This window comes from Podarcis tiliguerta, assembly GCF_965153285.1.
Source record: "Podarcis tiliguerta genome assembly, chromosome: 7".
Lineage (NCBI taxonomy): Eukaryota > Metazoa > Chordata > Lepidosauria > Squamata > Lacertidae > Podarcis > Podarcis tiliguerta.
The window spans coordinates 62,331,302-62,354,522 of record NC_139540.1 but is presented as its reverse complement, the minus strand read 5'-3'; the positions used below and the strand labels follow the sequence as shown (position 1 = coordinate 62,354,522).

General features: G+C 45.5%; 1 protein-coding gene across 23 annotated transcripts in view; it reads right to left on the bottom strand.

Moving 5' to 3' along the window:
- Nucleotides 1-15,853: 15,853 nt before the first annotated feature.
- RREB1 (ras responsive element binding protein 1) overlaps nucleotides 15,854-23,221 on the bottom strand; it is a 125,250-nt gene continuing 117,882 nt past the window's right edge. For all 23 annotated transcript variants that reach the window (XM_083449282.1, XM_083449272.1, XM_083449264.1 and 20 more), the window contains one exon: nucleotides 15,854-21,676. In XM_083449282.1, coding sequence (XP_083305408.1) covers nucleotides 21,162-21,676 — 515 coding nt within the window. In that variant the 3' untranslated portion in view covers nucleotides 15,854-21,161. The remainder of the gene's footprint in view (nucleotides 21,677-23,221) is intronic.

Here is a 23,221-nt window from a genome sequence, read left to right as displayed (position 1 = left end):
GACGGTCTGGGAATCAGTGTGTTTTTACATGAGTAGAATGTGTCCTTTTATTGAAAATGCATCTCTGGGTTATTTGTGGGGCATAGGAATTCGTTCATTTCTGCCCCCAAAATATAGTCCGGCCCACCACATGCTCTGAGGGACAGTGGACCGGTCCCTTGCTGAAAACGTTTGCTGACCCCTGGCTTGGGTCATATATTCTTTGAAGTCCATCCAGGATCTTCACCTAAGGAAGAAAACATGCAATTATAAACACAACGAGCAGGATTCATCTAATGAACCCCATCAGCAGGACTTCTGCTTGTGCAACAGGGATATCTCCCTGCTTCCTGTGTGCCCCCCCCCCCCTAAAAAATGGAGGGAGTTCAGAGGACCTCAAGGACAGTTCAGGGAGAGGACGAGAACGTTCATGCTTGCATAGAGGAAACATTTGCAATAGCACGACATTGAACTTCACCCAAATATTCTCTTTATAGCAGGCAATGGAGCCCACGTGCCAGAACTTAGCTTTTCTGCTCTCTCCCCCAAACACAGTGTGACGTTAACGTACTTCAACAGAAACGCAACACAATGACAAATTTGAAGCTTGCGTTGCCTGATCCTACAGCACAGATCAATAATGAAGTGACGCTCTTTCCCAGTGTCCACCCCAACTGCAGAAAGGCCCAGCTGAGAACAAATGGGAGCAGTCTGCAAACCACTCTGTAGAAAAGAGCAGGCGTCGGATTAATGGGGTCTACAGCGATACATCACTCTCCGTAAAAAGGAAAGGAACCCTGTGCTTCCTCCTCCATCCCTTTCCCCCCCTGTTTTCATCACAGCTAACCGGGCTGCCACAGCAAAAGCTTTCATATTCCAGCATCTTCAGGACAACCGCTTGCATATTTCAGAAGGGGGGAGGGATTTTTATTTTATTTAGAAAAAAGAAAAACGGAATATAACAAGAATAACCAGCAGGAGTCTCATTCCTGCTCAATAACACATCGCCATTTAAATTGATTTAAACTGCACTAATTTCCCCAAGGAACCATGGGGATGATTGCTTAGCGAGGAAATTCCATTCTTTTAAAAACTAGCTTTATGATGGAAGAGGGTTACCTAAGGGGAACCCTCAGGAACCAGCTTGTGCTTCTCATATAGAAACAGTTTAAGGCAGCAGTGGTCAGTTTGGGTCTGATGCAAGAGACCCTCCCAAGGAACTGGAAGCACAGTGGACCAAGAAGAGTGCCATGGACCCATGCTAAGGAACCTGCCAAGTGCCATTTCAAATATGAAATACAAGGATGCTCTCGAGGCTTCAGGAGGGGAACCTCTGCAACCCTCCATGACTGCCTATCTGGCCCTTGAGATCCTCCCAACAACACACACTCATCTCAGGCTATAGTCCTCATTATCCCTGCTTTGCACCTCCTTGACTTTTTTGCCTTGCTGGAATAATAATAATAATAATAATAATAATAATAATAATAATAATACCCCGTCCATCTGACTGGGTTGCCCCAGCCACGCTGGGCAGCTTGGTGGAATGTGTCCTGAAATCTGTTCAGGGCCGACCTGCGCATGAGGCGAGGTGAAGCAGTGGCCTCAGGCAGCAGATCCAGTCTTCTCTGCAGTGGCAAGCTGGTGGTGGCAGTGGTGGTGGGCAGTGGCAGAGGAGGTGGTTGGGCCACAGAGGACATGGCCACAGTGGTGGGTGGCCATGGCGGAGATGGGGGTGGCATTTTCTGTTTTCCTGAAGCAGCAAAATGTTCTGGGCTCGCACTGTTAATACTGTGACAAAAAATGGGTGCCACCCTCAGCCACCGCTCTCTGCCCAGCATTAGCAAGATTCCAGGGGGTTCCAGGCACCCACCCAGGGTCTGTGTTCCTTTGAGAATCAAGACCTGGCAGAGACTGTTGTATCTTTAAGAAATATGATTTATTCACACATTTACACCTGAGTTTGAAGGGAGGAGTCCAGATCTTTTCAGCATGGTCATCTCAAGAGGGACTTGTTCCTCACAGCAGTGCAGCACTGGAGTCCAAGGCATCTCTTCAGCCAGCCTTCAGCCAGCCTTCCCAAGATAGATCCTTGTCCTTTCTCTCCTCCTCCTCCTCCTCCTCCTCCTCCTCCTCCTCTTCTTCTTCTTCTTCTTCTTCTTCTTCTTCTTCTTCTTCTTCTTCTTCCCAGCACACCTTGCTAAAGACACTCTTTTCCTGTCACCTCTCTCTCTCACCCTGCCACCTTGAGCCACCACCACCTTTTGTCATGTTAATGCCTCTTTCCCAGGTGAGGCCCCATCTTGGAAAGGAAGTTTAGCCTGTATTTTTCCACTGACCTGCAATACTCCATGTGGCTCAAGAAATGAGAGGCGTGTGTTGTTTTGCCCTGTTGTTTTGCATATCCCATGAGGTCAGGGGATTTGAAATCTGGTCCACAAGCTTCTGTATGTCAGAAGGGTGGGTGAGAGGGTTTGTAGAGCCTAATACATTTTTATTGGTGCAACTGATGCAATTCATTTGCCTCCATGAGATGATGTTCACCTAGAAGCACCCATGAAGGCTCTTAAGTCTGCACTCATGTCTCTGTACTTCTAAACATAAAAGCTTAAGTGCATCTCAAAACGATGACCTTCCTGGTAGTTGTACTGCTCTGTCAGTCTATATATCTAGCCAGGTCCTTTTCAATCCAGATGTTCAAAGGCATCAATCCTGTTCATTGATTTAATCCCCACCAAAGTTACAGATGAAGTAGAACCATATAATGTCTGGATCAGTTTTAACCTCCAAGGTCCTTTCTGCCCCAGTTCCCAAAGGTATTATATGAATGGAGGAGCACTTGCTCGCATGCACACAAGTGGCTATTGTCAGAATCGTTAGCTGTATGAAATGAAAAGGGAATTTACAGTGCTGGGTTTCACAGTGGCATTCTGAAGCTTAAGATCAAGGGCTGTGACATTTTTATAGTCCTTTCCCTCCATCCCCAACATAAATATGAAGCAACTTTAAGGGGAAACATCTGGTCTCACTTTTCTTTTCTCCACCGCCGTTCCCATCTGACAAAACGGCAACGCCTGCCAGTTCTCCCTAGCAAAATTAGCTGTTTGTGCTTGTTCTGTTCGAGAGCCAAGGCTCTCTCGGCTGTGTCATCTCTGGGAGGCGAAAGCGCTCTAAGCACTGCAAGAGTACACTCTGCCTCAGGCCAGAGGCATCCTTGGTCTGGCCATTTGAAAAAGCAACACCTGACCCACGGGGCTAGACGCCTGGATTGTCCTGGACATTACTGAGATTGCAAAAGCAGAATTGACACCCAGGGGGAGTTTCCAAAGGGTGGTGCTTTGTCCTGGATCTTGGTATCTTTATGCCTTCGTAAAAAGCTCAACAACTCCAGTGGTTTCCTTAAAAAAGCTGAGCCCGGGGTGTCCAGGTTTTTATTTCTGGCAACCCTACACGGGGCCCAAAGTTGCCTTCCATGTTGTGATTTGGAACAGAGCTCGTGAGCCACGTTCAACATCTCTACAAGCCACACTGCTTGTTAAAAGCATTAGGAAAACAAGCCATTTAAATCGAAACGGGTGTGGGCTACTGCCCTAACATTGAGATCATCTTTTACAGTTCAAGAACAGGGATTTCTTTTTCCCTTTCAGAGCAGATTTGGTGAAGAAGCCAAAAACAACTCACTCCAGATTTCCCCTGTTATGAGGTCCTATGGGAGCCTGCAGGCCCCATCCAAGCCTATTAAACGTCTCACAACCTCAATACTTCAAGGACTGCCTCTCCCATATGAACCAACACGGACCCTGCGGTCATCATGAGAGGCCCTTCTTTGTGTGTGTTCTTCGCAAGAGGTCCGGAGGGCAGCAACATAAGAACGGGCCTTTCTGCAGTGGCTCCTTATCTGAGGAATGCTCTCCCCAGGAAGGCTTGCCTGGCGCCTTCATTATATATATTTTAGGCACCAGGCATAAACATTCCTCTTTTCCCTGTCCTCCACCCATCCAGAGCAAACAGGAACCTGTTGCTGCCACCCCGGCCATTGGCCATGGTGGGAGGAGCTGAAGTCCAGCCACAATTGGAGGGCCACTGGTTCCCCCTCCCTGCTCTAAACAGTTGCGCCAGGAGACAAATGCTCTCTGACTCTGAATGAGGCAACTTCATAGAGGCTGCTGTCTGTACCCGTAGATCTCTGCCAACTAAAGGAATCAGTTTATGCATGTGACAATGTGGATTTTTACCCATGATGAAACTTTAAGCCACAAAAAAAATGGTTTAGTCTGTTAAGGTTTCACCAGAAAGTCTCCTTCATCCTCTGTAATATGTAACAACAAAGACAACTTTGATGTGAATTGGCTGTAACTACAATCCACAATTCTTTCCAGGCAGTGTAAACCCTTCAGTTCCTTCCAAATCAGAGTAGGAAGGGAGAAGGAAGTAAATGCTTTGCAATCTCTTCCTTAGTTTTATATGCTTCTTTAAAAAAAAAAAAAGAAGTGCTTTATTTATTTATTTTTACCAGAAACACACAGAAAAGGAAAAAGGGGCAGAAGTACCGAGACACAAAAAAGGCCTCTGTTTCTCTTTGACCAGGGAGAAGGGATCAAAGAAAGCAGTGGATATGAAAAACACCTAAATTAAACATGGTCTTAGAATGGTTGTTGCAAATAAATAAATAAATAAATATGCATGCCCTGAATGTAAATATTGAAATATTTCCACGGAACCACCTTCTTGGTTCAAAGCACCTTAAAAACTCCTCTATCCCAGATACATTTCTGGACTTTCTGGACTATCTTCAGGAGGGAGATCCCATAGTTCTAACTGCTCCTATCTACTAGGGATAGTTCCTGGTACCTGCAAATCACTGTCTCTTATATAATTGTCATCGTCATTACCATCAAACAGGATTCACATACAGCTCAGTTATCAACACCTCAAAGCACTTTACATAACATGTACTTTAAAATTACCAATAAAATCGGACAACTGACACTATATTATAGTCTAGAGCAGGGTTGGCTAGCTCAGACCCAGGGATGTTATCCAGCTGCTCTCCACGCCCCATGCCCTCCAGCAGGCCCACACAAATTTGGGCAGAAGGGACAAATGGAACGACAAAGGATGACACTGCCCTGGGGTAGGTGAAGAGGTTTGAACTTCTCTGCCCAGCCCAGTGCCCTGATGAGGATGCGAAGTATCCCTTCCCCAGTCATCAGATCAATCGCCTGATTATCAGGGAGGGAAAATAACACACATACACCCTCAGCTAATATCAGGTGGAGAGAGAGAGGGGGGCGTGTGTGTGTGTGTGTGTGTGTGTGTGTGTGTTGGCCAGCCACACATACCCAGGTGACTGGCCAAGGGTTAACCATTAGCTGCCACCACCCCATCAGAGTGTCCGACTAGGAGTCCTGGGTTCCAATCCTTCCCCCACCCCCTTCACTGGTTGTGAGAACGAAAGGTGGGGGGGGGGCTGTACATAAATCACCCTGAGCCACTTGGAGAAAGGAAGGCTATAATTAGAAGAAGCAAAATACCGTATTTTTTGCTCTATAAAACGCACCAGACCACAAGACGCACCTAGTTTTTGGAGGAGGAAAACAAGGAAAAAAATATTCTGAATCTCAGAAGCCAGAACAGCAAGAGGGATCGCTGCACAGTTAAAGCAGCAATCCCTCTTGCTGTTCTGGCTTCTGTGATAGCTAACAGCCTGCATTCGCTCCATAAGACGCACACACATTTCCCCTTACTTTTTAGGAGGGAAAAAGTGAGTCTTATAGAGCAAAAAATACGGTAAATAAAGGCAGCACCAGATACAGCACAGTGCACTCTAAGAACTGCCCTGAACCATTTCTTTGTGCTTGCATTCATCTCCAGATGAACTCCCACCTTTCCATTGCGACGGGTTCCTTGCGTCGATTCTGTTACCAAATGCCCCGTCTCCTTAAGGAAGCTTTGCTCAGGCCGGTTTTGCAACAGTACGTGAATGACAGCTCGTGTAGGACACTCCCTTTATTTCCTCAGCAAACTTTTTTTTTTTTTTTTTTTACAAAACACCGTCAATGACAGTTGCAGATTATATAACTCTAAGGAAAAGCAGGATTTCCTGGTGTGAAGAAAAAAAAGTAAAGATGCACCACAATGGCCTGGATTGCAAAGAGGAACTAAATGCAGCAAAGCAGAGCGAAACAGTTCTGGACCCCCCCCCCCTTTGTTTGCTCTTGTATCCAAAATACAGAAGAAGAGCCTAGCAGGGAGCAGCGGATGTCAGAGTCTGCAATTTCCCTTCCTTTCTTTGCTTCAGCTCCTCAAAACTGCCTCGGCTGCCTAAGTGCCCACCCACAGGCCTGGCAGAAGCAGCCAAGCATATTCTGCCCCAGGAACAAACCGTGCGATGCTCGAGCCACACACCTGTGAGCCACACATGCAAGCACCTGTGTGAGCTGCTCGCTCGGCCTCTTCTCTGCCGAACCTACTCCAGGACCTGAACAGGGGTTGGGAAATGCCAGCCCATTCTGCAAGCCACGCCAAAGGAATCACGGCAGCTGTCAAAATGCAGATCGCCCGCAGCCTGACAGTTGGGAGGCTTCGAGTGCAGCGTTTTTTTTCCTGGCAGTAGAGAAAGCTGCGTAGAGGAAAAGAGGTTAAGAAGGACAGGAAGCCTCCAGAGTTAAGGCAGACTTCGGGATGTTTTCACGGAGAGACCCAGAGGTGCAGCAGGCCATCTAGACTGGAGAAAGATAATCTCCAAAAGAGGGCTGTCGAGTTTCAGCCTTTAATACAGGAATCGGGGCCACATTCCATTCTGAGCAATCCTCCGAGGGCCGTATGGCATGGATGGGTGTAGCAACAAATGAAATTGTTGCTTTTTGTACTGCCTTGTTTCTGTTGTTGTTTGTGTTGTTGTTTAGTCGTTTAGTCATGTCCGACTCTTCGTGACCCCATGGACCAGAGCACGCCAAGCACTCCTGTCTTCCGCTGTCCGCTGCCTCCTGCAGTATGGTCAAACTCATGCTGGTAGCTTCCAGAACACTGTCCAACCATCTTGTCCTCTGTCGTCCCCTTCTCCTTGTGCCCTCCATCTTTCCCAACATCAGGGTCTTTTCCAGGGAGTCTTCTCTTCTCATGAGGTGGCCAAAATATTGGAGTCTCAGCTTCAAAATCTGTCCTTCCAGTGAGCACTCAGGGCTGATTTCCTTCAGAATGGATAGTTTTGATCTTCTTGCAGTCCATTGGACTCTCAAGAGTCTCCTCCAGCACCATAATTCAAAAGCATCAATTCTTTGGCAATCAGCCTTCTTTATGGACCAGCTCTCACTGTCATACATCACTACTGGGAAAACCATAGCTTGTTTCTACGCTCACTCAACTCCATCCCAAAAGGCTCCAGACTCTCCTCTGCAGGCAGATGCAAGGGCGAGGAGGAGATGGAAAACTTTCCTTCCACAAGCATCTTTAAGTTAACAGTATTTTAGGATCCAAGTCCCCGAGGGTGTATCTGGCCCGAATTAAATTTCTAAGCCCTTACACAACTATCAGATTTGCAAGGCAGTTTATTCATGTGATATTAATTCCAGCAACAATGCCATCACATTGTTAAGTCAGCCACAGTAATGCACTAAAGCTCGACTCTGTAGAAGCTCTCACATATGGAATGATCTGCGAACCACTGTTTTAGCTTCATTGCATTAAAATCCACTGGGTCCCATTTAAACATCAGTGGTGGTGTTGCTAGCTAAAAACGCAAAAGCCCTGCTGCATAGCTGAGGTCCGCAGGGATCTAGGACAACCTTCAAATCTTCTCTTTAAAAGCAAATCACACCAGAAGTTTTCCCACCAAGTTGCAAAACTGGCATTGGAAGTTCTGGTGTGACCAGGCAGAACCGTGAGGGAATGTTTTTACAGCCACAGGAAGCTGCAGGTGAGATGGGCAATTTGGGGCAACCATGATGCTATTGATAAAATCTTTGAAATGGACCTGAGTGGGCACCTGAGGAGATTCACTTGAGCAAATCCACTTTATTTTTGTTTGTTTAAGCAAGAGTGATTCACACACATACCAGGTCACATTCAGGCATGGTTAAGTAATTTTAGATGCTGAACTTACTTAATAGTCTTACAGGGCCACCTTCCTTAGATGGCAATGTTGATTACTTCACTTTTTTCACTACTGATTTTAAAAAGCACCTTTTTTTAACCAGATCTGCCTAGTATACCCTTGTACTATATTATTCAAAAGGGAACATCTATGGCAAACCCCTGCCAATGCAAGGGGTTTTTGATTAAAGACCTACAGTATTTGTTGTTGTTGGCCTTTGGGGGATAATGTACAGTGGTACCTCGGGTTACATACGCTTCAGGTTACAGACTCCGCTACCCCAGAAATATTACCTCGGGTTAAGAACTTTGCTTCAGGATGAGAACAGAAATCGTGCAGCAGCGGTGCAGCGGCAGCAGGAGGCCCCCTTAGCTAAAGTGGTGCTTCAGGTTAAGAACAGTTTCAGGTTAAGAACGGACCTCCGGAACGAATTAAGTACGTAACCAGAAGTACCATTGTATGTTCCCTTCAGGTTTCCACTTAATGTGGGAAGATCCGGGCAGAGACACTTCCTTATTCCATGTGTAAGAATACCAGATGTATCCTTTGAAGACCTAAATAGGGCTGGTGACGCTTGGAGATTGGGTAGGGCTTCCTCACCATCTAGGCTCCAGCCCATGGCAACTTCCAGTCACTGCTGACCCCCAACTGTGACATATCTGCCCAAAGTATGCAGGTGGCACTGTGCTCTAAACCACTGAGCCTCTTGGGCTTGCCGATCAGAAGGTTGGCAGTTTGAATCCCCACGATGGGGTGAGCTCCCGTTGCTCTGTCCCAGCTCCTGCCAACCTAGCAGTTCGAAAGCACACTAGTGCAAGTAGATAAATAGGTACTGCTGCGACGGGAAGGTAAACAATGTTTCTGTGTGCTCTGATGAGTGCCACAACCCCATAGTCGCCATTGATTGGACTTAAACCACCAAGGGGTCCTTTACCTTTACCTTTTTTTACTAGCAGAAACTGACCTCTGGAGGCAACATTGCAAATTTTATTTTTATTTGTTTCTTTGGTCAGGCATGGGCCCACAGTGCAAAAAATTACGCTTGTGACTTTGTGCAAAGGATGCAGTGTACTTGTAAAATGCTGCAACACCAGATAAGACACCTCAATTCACTCCTATCTGGCACTTGTGTTTTGACAACGTAGACAAAATTACTATGCCAACTCAGAAGGCTAACCAGGCCCAAACAGCAACTGAACGCTTTTCTTCCTTTTTTTTTAAGGAGTAGGCATTGGAGAAAGCTACAGAAGGCCAAGAAAACAATGGAGCTCACGCTCAGATGCTTCCCTGAGCAAATGGAAAATTGGGGAGTGTGTGTGTGAAGCTGTAAGTACCATTGCGTCGTGCTAGGCCAGAACGGATGGAGGCCTGTCATTAGGTTCGCTGAATACGGCAGCCGATACAGAAGCTCAACTATTCACCAAACGTTGTTAATTCCAAATTCTGTCTCAAAAGCTCTTTGCACTCGGTTGCTTCCGTTCCAGATACCGAATGCATCAAGCTGCCTTGCTAACAGCCTGCTGGGTTTTTCCTTCCTCACAGAGCAGAGAGGGAAACAAGAGGAGAAGCTGTTGGGCTTGTCGGGTTTCACAGAACTCTGCGTGAGCCACTTTTCCACATCCATTCAAGCAGCTCAGGGGAGTCTGTCAGGGTCAGGAACCGGGACGACAGGAGGAGAGTCCTCACCACAGCAACAAAAGGGGACCGTTTATAGAAAGGAAGGAAGTTCTCATGCATACGCACATACACATCTATAGGAGTCAAACTTTCAGACTTCCACATCAATCATGGGTGTTAAAAAAAGATGAGAGGTTGGAGAGGAAATGCTATTTAAAACAAATCCCCATGTGCAAAATCACTCCTGTTCCACAGTGCCTCGCAGCTCCTGTTTGGTAAGAGCAGTTTCTACATGAGCTGCAGGTCAAACCCATGTCTCTGCCTGAGAGGAAAATGTCTAATCTACCTCACAGGGTTCTTCTGAGGATGAAAACTCTAGTAGTATGTTCCCTTTTGTGCGTTTAGCATGGGGTACATTCTTCCTTAACTAAAAGCAGCTTGGGGGTGGGGTGTGAGAAGAGAATCGGTGTTGGATCGCTTGCACTCTGGACCGTTGCCACCCTTGGCTAATTAAAAAAATGAGCAGGGAGGGGACAGGGAGGAGGTAAATGTCTCCCTGCGAGAGGGGGGTGGTCCATGAAGGAGACAGAGGTCAAACCACTCCTTGGATCTGGAAAATCTAAGTAACTACCGGCCAGTTGCCAGTCTCCCCTTCTTGGGCAAGGTTCTTGAACAGGTGGCTACTTCAACTAGGCCTTGGGCTGATTAACATTCTCTGGCCTTTTAAACGTGTTTGTGGGAGGAAGTTATTGGTTTGTTTTTGTTTTATTATGGGTTTTGTGTTCCCATGTTTTATTTTTATATTGTGAACTGCCCGGCAAACTTTGAATGAAGGATAGTATAAATTATTATTATTATTATTATTATTATTATTATTATTATTATTACTACTACTACTACTACTACTACTACAGTGGTACCTCGGATTAAGAACTTAATTCGTTCTGGAGGTCCGTTCTTAACCTGTAACTGTTCTTAACCTGAGGTACCACTTTAGTTAATGGGGCCTCCCGCTGCTGCCACCGTGCAATTTCTGTTCTCATCCTGAAGCAAAGTTCTTAACCTGAGGTACTATTTCTGGGTTAGCGGAGTCTGTAACCTGAAGCATCTGTAACCCGAGGTACCACTGTACTATTATTCCCAATTGTGACTGCAGTGTGTGTGTGTGTGTGTGCGCGAACCCTTTCATCCCATGGTATACTTTAGGCATGCTGCAACTGGCACACGTTACCATTTGGGTTTCCAGAAATAAAATGGTTTGGTTGTGTTCGGGTGAGGAGCAAATGGAAGGCGAGGACTTGTGGTAGAGGCTGCCCACCAAAATATCACCGTACACATACCAATCCATCCACCAAAGGGGGGGGGGGATGCATGAATGAGCTCACATATCAGGAGTGACAGTGGCTGTATAATGGGTTTATTAGTACAACACAGACACACACACACACAAATATATAGGCTGGCATTTTGATGATGATGTAATGGGAACCCTGCAGGGGAAAAACATGTATACCTGTGCAACACTGATTCCTACTATCACGCAATGGGTCTGCCTGTTGCCCAGAAGGTTGGTGGTTCGACTGTGAGCAGGATTCCTGCATTGCAGGGGGTTGGACTAAATGACCCTTAGGATTCCTTCCCACTCTATACAGTTCTGTGATCCCTATCTGGAAGCATTCTAATTAAAGCAATTGTTCGTTTTATTTTAAGCACCCACATCTTAATTTTCAGGTGTACAGCTTCCCCAAGGTGTTTGTAAAGTGTAGAATAGAGTGGGGGCAATGATGATAGTATTTAATAATGATGTATGCAAATAACAGACTGGACAACAACAACAACAAAATAAAAACAATAGTCTTCACGTGACACTGAAAGGATTTCAGAGACACCCCCAGTTGACCTTCACTGGAGAGTTTCAAAGGCAACACAGCAAGTCATGCTCTGCCTCACCGCAGATGACCCAGGGACCCCCAAATGGGGCTCAGACAAACTTCATAGAATCTGCAGTGCCGTTTTACAAAAACAGATACCTTCCAACAACTCGTAAATGTACCGACTGTCAGCAAATACTGTTGCTGCTGGGATGGGGTGGGTGGAGAGCCGCATTGACAATAACTGTTCACTTTCCAAGCTGTATGGGTTTGTAAACAACACTTGCTTGGTTAGCTCTGGCAAGCAAGAATCCACCTCACCCCCTAAGTGACCATGCAGAGAAGCTTCCTTAAAATGTTGTGCCATTCCTTCGCAGCCCCTGCTCTTCAATCTGCTTTTGAACCACCAATGAGTAAGACAGTGAGTGGGCAAGTTGGCAGGATTCGCGGGGGGGGGGGGGGGCGCTACTAACTTTTACAGCTCAGTTTCCAAGGCTGGGTTCCCACATTTGTCATCAGGTACCAGAAACTAAACAAGAATAATGATGGCCAAATGTTGTTTACTTGCATGTTGTTGTTTTTTGTTGTTGTTTTCAAATTGCCAGCAAGAGACATGCTGGCATCTGCTGGCAATTCTGATGCAAAGCTTCCACTACACACCTGGGTCTTTTTCGAGCTTTTATGCATCCTGAGTGCCACGGCAGGCTGTCAGCTGTTATTTAGCAGCTCACGCTCGCCCTCATTACGAAACCTGGAAGGGGCGCAGGAGCTGAAACTGGAGAGGTTTCAAACAAGAACCAGAAGTGGCTTTGGAAGACGTGCAGAGATATGACGACACCCCACGCTTAATTTTGGGTGGTCTGCTTTTCAAAGCTGCACACACAGGGGCCACACACATGCACTCTCCGTGCCTGGTTTATGCATCTGAGCACTCCACACGCCCCGAAAGCAAAGGCAGAGTTATTTCAGTTGCTTGAAAAAAAATGGACTAAGGATCGACAGTCTTGAGAGCCACAGAATTAGAACTTGCAACAACAGATGCTTCAAACTCACATTTGCATCTGGCCCTTCCTCAGCTATGCAGTTCACTGGGCGACCTGGGGCCAGGCAGTGCTTCTCAGCCTAACCTATTTCACAGGGCCATTGTGAGAATAAAACTGGGGAGGCAGAGAATCATGTATGCAAGTTGAGCGAAAGCTGGAATAGACATAATATCAGAAATTATTCCATTCCTCCGATAAGCAACAGGCATCATGATGTTATGAGTTGTGAAGGGCCGACCACTACATAACCACTATATTCAGTGAAGGGTTAGAAATTGGACAAACTTATAAATTTACAAAGGCTAGGAAATAATAGTGGCAATCTCCCTCATGAGGTCGGGCTGGCAATGGCTCACTGGGTCACTGAAGAAACAAAAGGCTGAGAATGGCCTGGTTTGTTGGATAATGGTAAGCCATGGGCGAAGGAGAAGACCCTCTGGCCTAGTAGCTTTTGGGAAAGGGCTACTGATGTCATATCTGCCAGGTGTCCCGGAAAAAGCGGGACATCGTGCCGGCCATTTTGGGTGCCACAATCTCTCACTGGGCTCACCCCCTGAAAAACAGCTTTCTTCAGGGCCAAGTTTTGGGGCGCAGGGAAGAGAGTGAGGGCCACATGACTTGCCAGAGGGTATGCCCCAGAAGATGTGCATCCCAGTTTTGGGTCTCCAAATTTGGGCAGTATTTGATGTGAACAGTGGAGGGAAATGTCTTCTGCAATGGGCTTGGGAAAGAGGGGTCGCCAGGGTGACCAGGTTGGGATGTTGGAAGCAGACAGGGAGTTGCTGTTTTCAGCAAGTGCTGCTGGGAAGGAAAAGGAAGTGGGCAGAACTCCATACAGGAACTGAAGGGCAGCCAACACAGTGGATAGTTGGCAAAGACTGTGACAGAGACAGGAGATGGGTAAATAGGATGCCTCTGAACCCAACCGAACGCTCTGCATCCCCTCCGTCTAGGTGCAGGTTGTGTGTGTGTGTAAATAAATCATATCTCATAAAGACACCACAGTCTCTAATGCAGTGTTTCCCAACCTTGAGACTCCAGCTGTTTTCGGACCACACTTCCCATCACCCCTGACCACTGGTCCTGCTAGCTAGGGATTATGGGAGTTGTAGTCCGAAAACAGCTGGAGCCCCAAGGTTGGGAAACACTGCTCTAATGTGTCTTAATTGCCCCCCAAGGGAACACAGACCCTGGTAAGTGCCCTTGGCATCTCACACTGCTCATGGAGATTAGGTTGGTGTGGAGCAACATTTAAAACTTGATGCAGGCTCGAAGAGCCTCCCGCACAAATCAAGGACAACGAAAGCTCAAGCTACGCAAACCCACACAATGTTGGCAAAGCTTTAGAATAGAGGCAGGGAAACGTTTTCAGTCTGAGGGTCAACTTTCCATAGGACGCATGTCTGTGGTGTGGTGCAAGAGGCATTAGTGGGTGGAGCAACAGTATGCTACAAACTGCCTATCCCCTGCAAACCCCCCAAAAAACTAAAGAGGAAAGCAAGAAGCATTGCCACATTTCAAGGACAAACTCTAGTCTGGTGCAGAGGAGGCCTGGTGAGCGTTATGGCCTGGGGAGAATTTAGAAAGCCAATAATTTTACCCCATTTCAATCTGGCTTCAGACCTTCTTTCAGCACCTGAAACTTGGAAGATGTTGGCGGCCCACTTCCTTGAGAAACAGGCTCTCCCTGGGCCAAGTTCCACGGTCTCCACATCAATTGCAAAATTATATTTGAGGGCCTTAGGCATCTCAAAAGCCTTGCTATCCACCTCCTCCTCTGCCCTAATGACATCTACACACATTGCAAAATGGTCAGCTTATTTAAGTTTTTAAAAATCCCATTCAAGGCAGTTCCCAGTAAGAAGAAATTATTAAAAGACACCACAAATCAAACATTAATGCTGCTAGGACTGCCTGTTCTTATTTTCAAATCCTTCTGCATATGGAAACTTGGCCGCTATTCCTCTATTGTGTGTGTCAAAGTTAATTGCCTCCAGGGGGGTTATGAGTGTCCGTGGCCAGTTTTTACAAGGAAGTGTCAGCGTGTGAGAGAATTTAAAAGAAGCCCGATTTTCTTCCAGGGTTGCTTGTCCTTTTAAGTGTGCCTCCCAGTGGTAAGAGAGAGACATGACCAAGAGCAATTCCTCCCATTTAAGAACTAAGAATCCTTTCCCTTTTGCTATTATTTCTTATTGATTATTAGTCAGGCAAAGGCACTGTTCCTCTAAGTTGGATTTTGGTGGCATAAATTTCAGAGAGGAATGAGGGAAAGTAATTAGGATATTATCTATTCCAATGGCCTAGCAACTAAATAAATGATCAAATAATTCAACAGAGGTGAAACAGCAAGCATGACCAATTTAAATCACTACTAATAAACATAGTGTTATGTATTGAAGTTCTCACCCTTGCCACCAGGGGTATTGTGTATATAGTTTTCACTCAGGTCCACGTCAGTTAATTTAGGCGGGAAACCCTGGGATATTGTTAGTGTTGACAGCCGGCTGCCTATAAAAGCAGGCCAGCTGAGCTGTTTAGTTCAGTTCAGTTCCAGCTTACTATAAAGAACCACTTGGAGAAATCCCTGTCTCGTCTGCTTTGTCAACCCACTACTTAATACAGTGGTACCTCAGGTTAAGTACTTAATTCGTTCCGGATGTCTGTACTTAACCTAAAACTGTTCTTAACCTGAAGCACCGCTTTAGCTAATGGGGCCTCCAGCTGCCGCTGCGCCACCAGAGCACGATTTCTGTTCTCATCCTGAAGCAAAGTTCTTTACCTGAAGCACTATTTCTGGGTTAACGGAGTCCGTAACCTGAAGCGTATGTAACCCGAGGTACCACTGTACATAGTGTTTTGGCAACTTAACTTTTTTTTTTATAATGGCATAATGCTTTCATGGGCTAAAGCCTACTTTCTTAGATGTACTCTAGCCCATTAAAGTTTACACCATTACAAAAGTTGCTAGCCTTTAAAGGTGCCACACAGAATACCGCTGTTGATTTTGATGCAACAGACTAACACTGCAGCTTCACCGGAAATTAGTAGTGAAACACACATACGGTATTTATGTTTGGGAGAAAATTTACTTAGCTTCAGTTGGCAGGACAAAAAGAAATGTGAACTATCCCTCAGCACATGCTTCATTTAGAAATGTCACTTGCAACAGACTGGATTAAAATATAATCACATACAACGCCCCCCCCCCAAAAGAATTAATGCATATTTTGCGACCTCCAAGGTTGCTGTTGTTTTTTTAAATATAACATTTTATTGCGAAGATTGTTTGATACAGAACAGCAATTACTTTCATCATGTTGAATTTGGAAGTAACATACAACTGAATGAGAAGAGGAATAGAAACAACCAAACAAAACGCGTGATTCTCTGTTCATGTGGCATAAACCAGTCTTGTACATAACTTGTAGCAGCAGTTTTTTTTTTTAAGAAGTTCCCTTTAGAAAAAAATAATAATATTATATATATCTGCATGTGGATTCTACACACTAATTGTTGTTTCCTTGCACAGGCTGAAAGTTTAACGATTGAACTTCCTTCTCAAGGGGACAAGGGGGGGGGGGACAAAAAAGACAGTCCACGCCCCATCCTCTTATCTCTAGCGAAACTTGACTCAACCAGCCCAGGGACAGCGCAAGGGGGAGAACCTGCAATGGATACGTTGGCTCCTCAAAACTATTATGATGCTAAAAGAAACAAGGCAAGGATTTACCACAACACCTCAGTGTATAGACCTTATTTCCTTTCCAGGACCTTTTCCCTTAATCGCTTCGAGGGGCTAGAACAAGGATGACGAACCTGATGCCTCCTCAAAATCTTCCTGGATTCCAGCTCGCATCAGCACCACTCAGCATGGCCAACTGCCTGGTAGAATGGGAGATGCAGCCCCAACGCACCTGGGAGGGCTGCAGGTTCCCCACGCTGCACTAGTGGATCTACTCCAAGTGTCCTGCTCTGTCCTCACAAATCATCTCACCACAGTTTCATGATCCAACCAACACAGGGGGTAGCAACACAGAGACTCATCATGGGACATGGAGGTAACTCCAGTGTCTGCTCTAGGGTGATGGGAGAATTGGGGGTTTGGGTGCTAGAAGATAAAAGACTGTTATAAATCATTGCGAAGCTGGAATTAAATCAGCAGAAGAGCTAGCTCCAGATGAACTTTGTCAGCCTTCCCCAATCTGGTGCCCTCCAGAGGTTTTGGACTAGAATTTCCACCAGCCCTGACCATTGGTCATGCTGGCTGGGGCAGGTGGAGGCTGCCATCCAAAGAATCTTGAGGTTGCCAAGGGAAAGCCTGAGCTATGCCATTACAGCTGCAAATGTCACTGCCTCTTTTAAACCTTGTTTCTGTTCTTCCGTATGTATTGCTTTCACAGTCAGGTGCTTATTGTAGTGATTTGAATTTTCAGAATTTGCTCCATTGCAAATCCAACAAGAGAATTTCAGAAAGGGGTGGAGGGGACATGTTGTTTTAAAAAGCCCTGAGAGAAGAGGAGGTGGGGAGGGAATAAAAAAAACAAAACAAAAAAGAAAGATGTAGAGACGAATTAGCTGAACATGCAAAACTAAGCCTAAGATTCACCCATAGTTTAAACACGTTATAAATTTCACAGTTTAATATAGGGGGGGGGGTGTGAATGTGAGGAGGATGGAGGGGGAGGCAATCAACAAAAGGGGGAGGGAAACAAGAACAGAGGGGTTTTCTTCCTCCATCAAACGCGACTAATAAAAACATCAATAAAATGTGGCAAGATTTTATAATCTACTAGGATATAGATAAAGGCTAAATAAAGCTTTAAATCAATAGTGATTATTGCTAGCAGATGTCCCGGCAGGGTGCTGGGAAAATATTTGCCACATTACTCCTGCAGCATAGAGTTTAGTTCACGTCTGTCAAACCTGCGCCCGCCCACCCCCAAAAGACAGAAACCATGTGAATTGGCCTGCGAAGAGACTTGGCATGTCCGTGGAATGACCCACACAGTCTGGGGTGGGATGGGAGCAGTTTTTGACAGTCCTGGTTTAGTTAATGGCTTCTCCCCCACAGTATTGCGCAGTTTAATGTGGAGAGCTGCAAATTTATATATATATATATTTATTTAAAAAAAAAACCAGCCCAAGAACAAAAATACCCCCAAATAATAATTATAATATAATAATAATATAATAGCAATTAAAAATTAAGGGATGCATTAAATTGGCTTTGATGAAAAGACTCATTTAACAGAGGGATTTTGTAAAAAGAATCATCGGTACTGATTTTCTACTAATCTGGAGGAATGGTTTCAAAACATTTTTTTAAAAAATACTCAATGACAACAAAACCTTATCTATACCTCAACACCTTTCCCCTTGCTTCTTATTATATATTTACTATTTTCAGCTCAGAATGATTTCTCCCCTCTTCCTGTGCAGTCTGATTCGAAGTGCTAAGAAGCAGCAGACATTAAAAAGATAATTGGTGTTGGGTTTTGTCCTTCCAATTGCCAAACTGAATACCGGGGTGCGGCTGTGCAAGATCACTTGAGGTACGGAGCCTCACTGAGGGCAGGAGAGGTTAGCAGTGTGAAGAAAAAGAAGAAAAAGAGGCCCAGGGAAGGAAAACAGCAGGGGCTCCAGAAATGCTTCACTTCCCTCTTACCCCAGAAGACTAAGGGGCAAGTCTGGTACCCAACTAATTCTACTCTTAAGGCGCACTGAAGGTAGTGGGACTGAAGTTAACCATGACTAACTGAAGTCCACCGATTTCAGCGGGTCTCATTTGAGTGTGACTTAGTTGGATACCATCCAGAGCATCGTTTCCCAAACTTGGGACTCTAGCTGTTTTTGGACTACAATTCCCATCATCCTTGACCACCGGTCCTGCTAACTAGGCATGATGGGATTTGTAGTCCAACAGCAGCTGGAGAGATCCAAATTTGGGAAACTGATCCAGAGCTTTCTGAACAATGCCCAGCTACTGCGGCAGAATGCTTATGCTTGACCCACAAGTCAATCTGAACAAGAATACTTGGGTCTAAGCTGGTGAACAGTCTGCAGCAGACTACAGGTAAAACCCAGCAGAGCCCATCCTATAGAAGTTGGTTCTGTTCTGTTTTCAGTTCTGAAGGTTCGCACACCTACAGTTCCATTGCCCACTTCCAAAGGCTCCGTTCTTACAGGAGAGATGGGAAGTCAATGTATGAGAACTAAACTCACGGCCAATGGAACTGAGGGACAAGCCCAATGTTACTTCCCAACATTTTAAAAAAGGAAGCTACAGAATTGGTGAAACCATCCAAAGATGTGTGCTTCCATCAAGCTGGAAAGGTCGAATATAGAGCATGACACACAGACCTCGGAAAACTCATGAAATGTATCTGTGAGAGCCATTCTGCAGAGCCTGATGGCAGCGACGTGACCGAGAGGCACAATTTAAATCCAACTCTGTGTCTGTATCTTTAAATGCAAATGAAGGAATGTAACAACGCAGGTAATCTTGATCATGTGATTCAAGAGAAGGAAGTTCAAACTAATGGATTGTTTTTCTCCCTCTAAATAAATAGGTTCAGGGTGAAAATAAAGCTTACATCCCAGCATGCCAGCTTAACTGGTCTGCGGGTCACAGTCCTAATGTGGTTGACTTGCAATGGCTCCTGCTGCCAGCAACAGGATATGCAGTCTAATCCTGGCTTCATGGGAAATTTTGGGAAGGAAATTTATTTTGTCAATCCCTAGTTTTATCGCCGGTAGTATTTTCTTTATTTTGCTTTAAAGCACAGTAAGGTAGCGGCATCATTTAAGGCTTGCAAATTTTCTTTTCTACATTTAATCTGGAAGACTGAATCATCGTGCTCATTAACGTAAAAAAAATTGATAACGCAACTATTGCAGTTTCGAACAACGTCAACTTCACAGAATCCTGCAGTTCCCTCCTCATGCAATTTGGGGGACCTCCTTGCCCCTCGCATTTCTCTCCGCGCCAGCCTACTGCTAATTCCATCAATCCTTCTCCTTTTCACTCACTCACACTGAACTGTTCACCCATGAAATGCCCCCTGCCCACGCCCCGTGCCATTTTAACAACGGCTTAGGCCTTGTCAATGCAACCAACTTGGATAAACTGAATACACAGCGGGAAGGAAGGAGGGGATTGGCAGCAATGCTCAGGTGACCATGTGAACAACCCTACAGCCATGCCACCTGGGTGCATGTGGACCAGGGATCCTGCAATCGAAGAATAAAATGACACATACACACACATGTACAATGTGTATGCGCATAGGGCACAAGTGGTGGTTCTCCCCCCCCCCCCCCCTTACAATCCCACTCCCTCCCTCCCTCCCTGGAACACTCGTTCAATCTATCTGCTCTGGTTGTGTGAACGGGGCTTGAGTTGGCCTACACTTGATTCTCTAGATCAGAGGACTCCGTGCAAATACAGTAGAAGAGTTGCAATCCCGACGGGGAGAGTCGGGGAGAGATTAGATCACAAACATTTAAGCAGGCAATCCAAACGGCGTTGTAGATTTCCGTGGGCAAATATTGCCCATTGGTTTCTGCTGAACGCAGAGATTAGCAAACTGACAAAAAAATTTTTTTTTTATAAAATATTAAAATAACAATAATATATTGAAGCACAAATCAAACATATATATATAACAAGTGGGTGCATAATTTCCATAGGTTTCTTTTTTTTTTTTAAAGTCGCTATGCAACTCTTTCTGTAGAGTCTTTAAGTCCACAAGGGCCAGAAAGAGCCTTTTACAAAAGGACAGTAGCTAGGACATCATCATCGCTAACGCGGAAGGGGAGAGGCAGAGAAGCAGAATCGAGTGAGGTTGAACATTTCGCTTTTCCTGGTTTTTGGCTTGGACCAAGTTTAATCAACCATGTTTACACCTGGAACTGGTTTTGACTCTCCCCCCACCCCGTGTGGCAAGTACAAAAAGAAAAGTAGCAAATCAAGAATAGGAAAACAAAATCAACACCTTATTTCTAGTTCCTCTGTTGGGGGTTTCTCAAAATCTTCTTCCAGTTATCGGCTGCAAGTTTCCAAGGGCTTCCTTGCCCCAGTGACTCCTTGTTTCCAGCTCAGAGAACACACAAAAGCGGCTATCACAGATATACAGTAACAAGCTCACACACCCCAATACAAAAGGTAACATTAATGCTCAAATGAAAAAGGTCCTCTCCAAATAATTGTCATTAATATTTTTTTTTTTAAATCATCTTTTTGTTTGCGTGTGTGTGTTTTTTTTAAAAAAACCTATGATACCAAAAGACCTAATAAAGTAGTAAGGCACTCAAATCAGTATATAACTGTAGTCTTTTGCATTTTTTTTTATACTGAAAGACTTATGGCACTGAATCCAGACTGCCATCTTCCCACTCCCACCAATTCCCCAGCCCTCAAAGCCCATTCCTGCATAATTGACAGGAGGCCAATTCAGCATCTCAAAAAAGAAAAAGAAAAAAAAGCTTGCATTGTCAACTTTATTCCATGTACGCCGGGTCAGTTCGCTGGGGGTGCGGCTGATGATTCTGCAGCCGTCATTCGACTCCCAAGAGCTGAGGTGCACTCTCTGCAGAGGCGAGAATGTGACTCATGGAAGATTTTTTGTTGTGAATCTCCAGCAAGTCCTGGATGAAGCCAGACGGGCTCCCGCGATCACCTTTCCCTCGGGACTCTGTTTGCTTCTGGGCATTCTTGCTGGACTCTGCAGGACATGAGCCTGCCGTCCGACTCCCAGCGGTGGGTTTGTCTTCTTTGCAAACGGCCTCCTTGGCGGCGTTGACAAGGCTTTCCTTGCGGCTCCTGGTGACTGGGGAATGGCTTCCCAGCCCAGCAAGCGACTCGCTCTCGTTTTCCGAGATGGGGTTGGTGCTGCTGTGGAGAGACTCGTTTTCGCTTTCTTCCTCGCCCCGAGAGTGGCCATCCTCTCGGTCGCTCTCCTTCTCGTGGTTCTTAGCGCTTTTTACTTTCTGATGGATACGCTGGTGGCGAACCAAGCTGTGCTTCAGAGTAAAGGTCCGTTCACAGGTTTGACATTTGTAAGGTCGCTCCCCTAGGATAAAATCAAGGTAGAAAGGTTGGGATGCAGTCTGCCACGTAACACAAACCTACCGTATTTTTGCTCTATAAGACTCACTTCTTCCCCTCCTAAAAAGCAAGGGGAAATGTGTGTGCGTCTTATGGAGCGAATGCAGGCTGCGCAGCTATCACAGAAGCCAGAACAGCAAGAGGGAATGCTGCTTTCACTGCGCAGCGATCCCTCTTGCTGTTCTGGCTTCTGAGATTCAGAATATTTTTTTCTTGTTTTCCTTCTCCAAAAACTAGGTGCGTCTTGTGGTCTAGTGTGTCTGATAAAGCAAAAAATACGGTATTTAGCACAAGCTGGCAGAAGGCAAACGATTGTGCCATACAGCAATGCAAATTTCGATTTCTTAGAATATTTCCCCTTATAAAACGGCAACCCTGCATTAGACAGTTTCATCTGTCAAGACCATGAAAACATCAGCGATATCGTGACCTTTGATTTCCCACCATGGAAGGGGTGCTTCTGCCAGGGTGGAAGCTCCGGCTGGTTTCACTAACAACTGATCATGTTTATTGTCAAGGAAAAGGGACACCAGATTTCAGTGAGATCAGGGATGGGGAGCCTGTGGTCCTCCAGTTGTTGTTGATGGCAACTCACATCATCCCTGACCTCTGAGCCACATAGACTTGCACTGATGGGAGTTGGGAACCCATCATCTGAAGGGAGGGAGGTTCCCCATCTAACCACTCACAGCATACTAAAAGCAAGAGCTTTTACAGCAAAACAAGAAACTCTATGGACCATAGTCTGAATGTACTCCATGTTTTCATTTGCTTGCTTAACCCCTGACTCTTGGGAGTGAAAACTGGCAAAACCAGTTGCTTTTCTGAAGATCTGTGTGTCTGCACTTTATCTTCATATTTCATTAGCTCCCAATACATTTCCTAACACAATTCAAAGTCCTGGTGCTGACCTTTAAAGCCCTAAACGGCCTCGGTCCAATATACCTGAAGGAGCGTCTCCACCCCCATCATCCAGCCTGGACACTGAAGTCCAGCGCCGAGGGCCTTCTGGCGATTCCCTTGCTGAGAGAAGTGAGGTTACAGGGAACCAGTCAGAGGGCCTTCTCAGTAGTGGCACGTGCCCTGTGGAACGCCCTCCCAGCAGATGTCAAGGCAATAAACAACTATTTTACTTTTAAAAGACAACTGAAGGCAGCCCTGTTTAGGGACGTTGTCTGATGCTGTATTGTTTTTAATATTCAGTTGGAAGCCACCCAGAGTGGCAGGGGAAACCCAGCCAGATGGGCGGGGTATAAATAATAAATTATTATAGTAATATTATTGTTGTTGTTGTTGTTAGTCTCTCTACAACCATAGTTAAGTGCCCCAAAAAGGTTATTTCCAAGGGGGCTTTGACTTTGCAAATAGATGGCTGGAGAGATGCTCTTAGCAAGAATTAGGCCAAAATAGTTTGACATGCTGCATGCAACGTGAGCAATTTACGAGGTGTTCATTCTTCACGTTTAGGCTAGCGTGCTTTCTGCAGAAATTTTGTGAAATGCATCCAGCA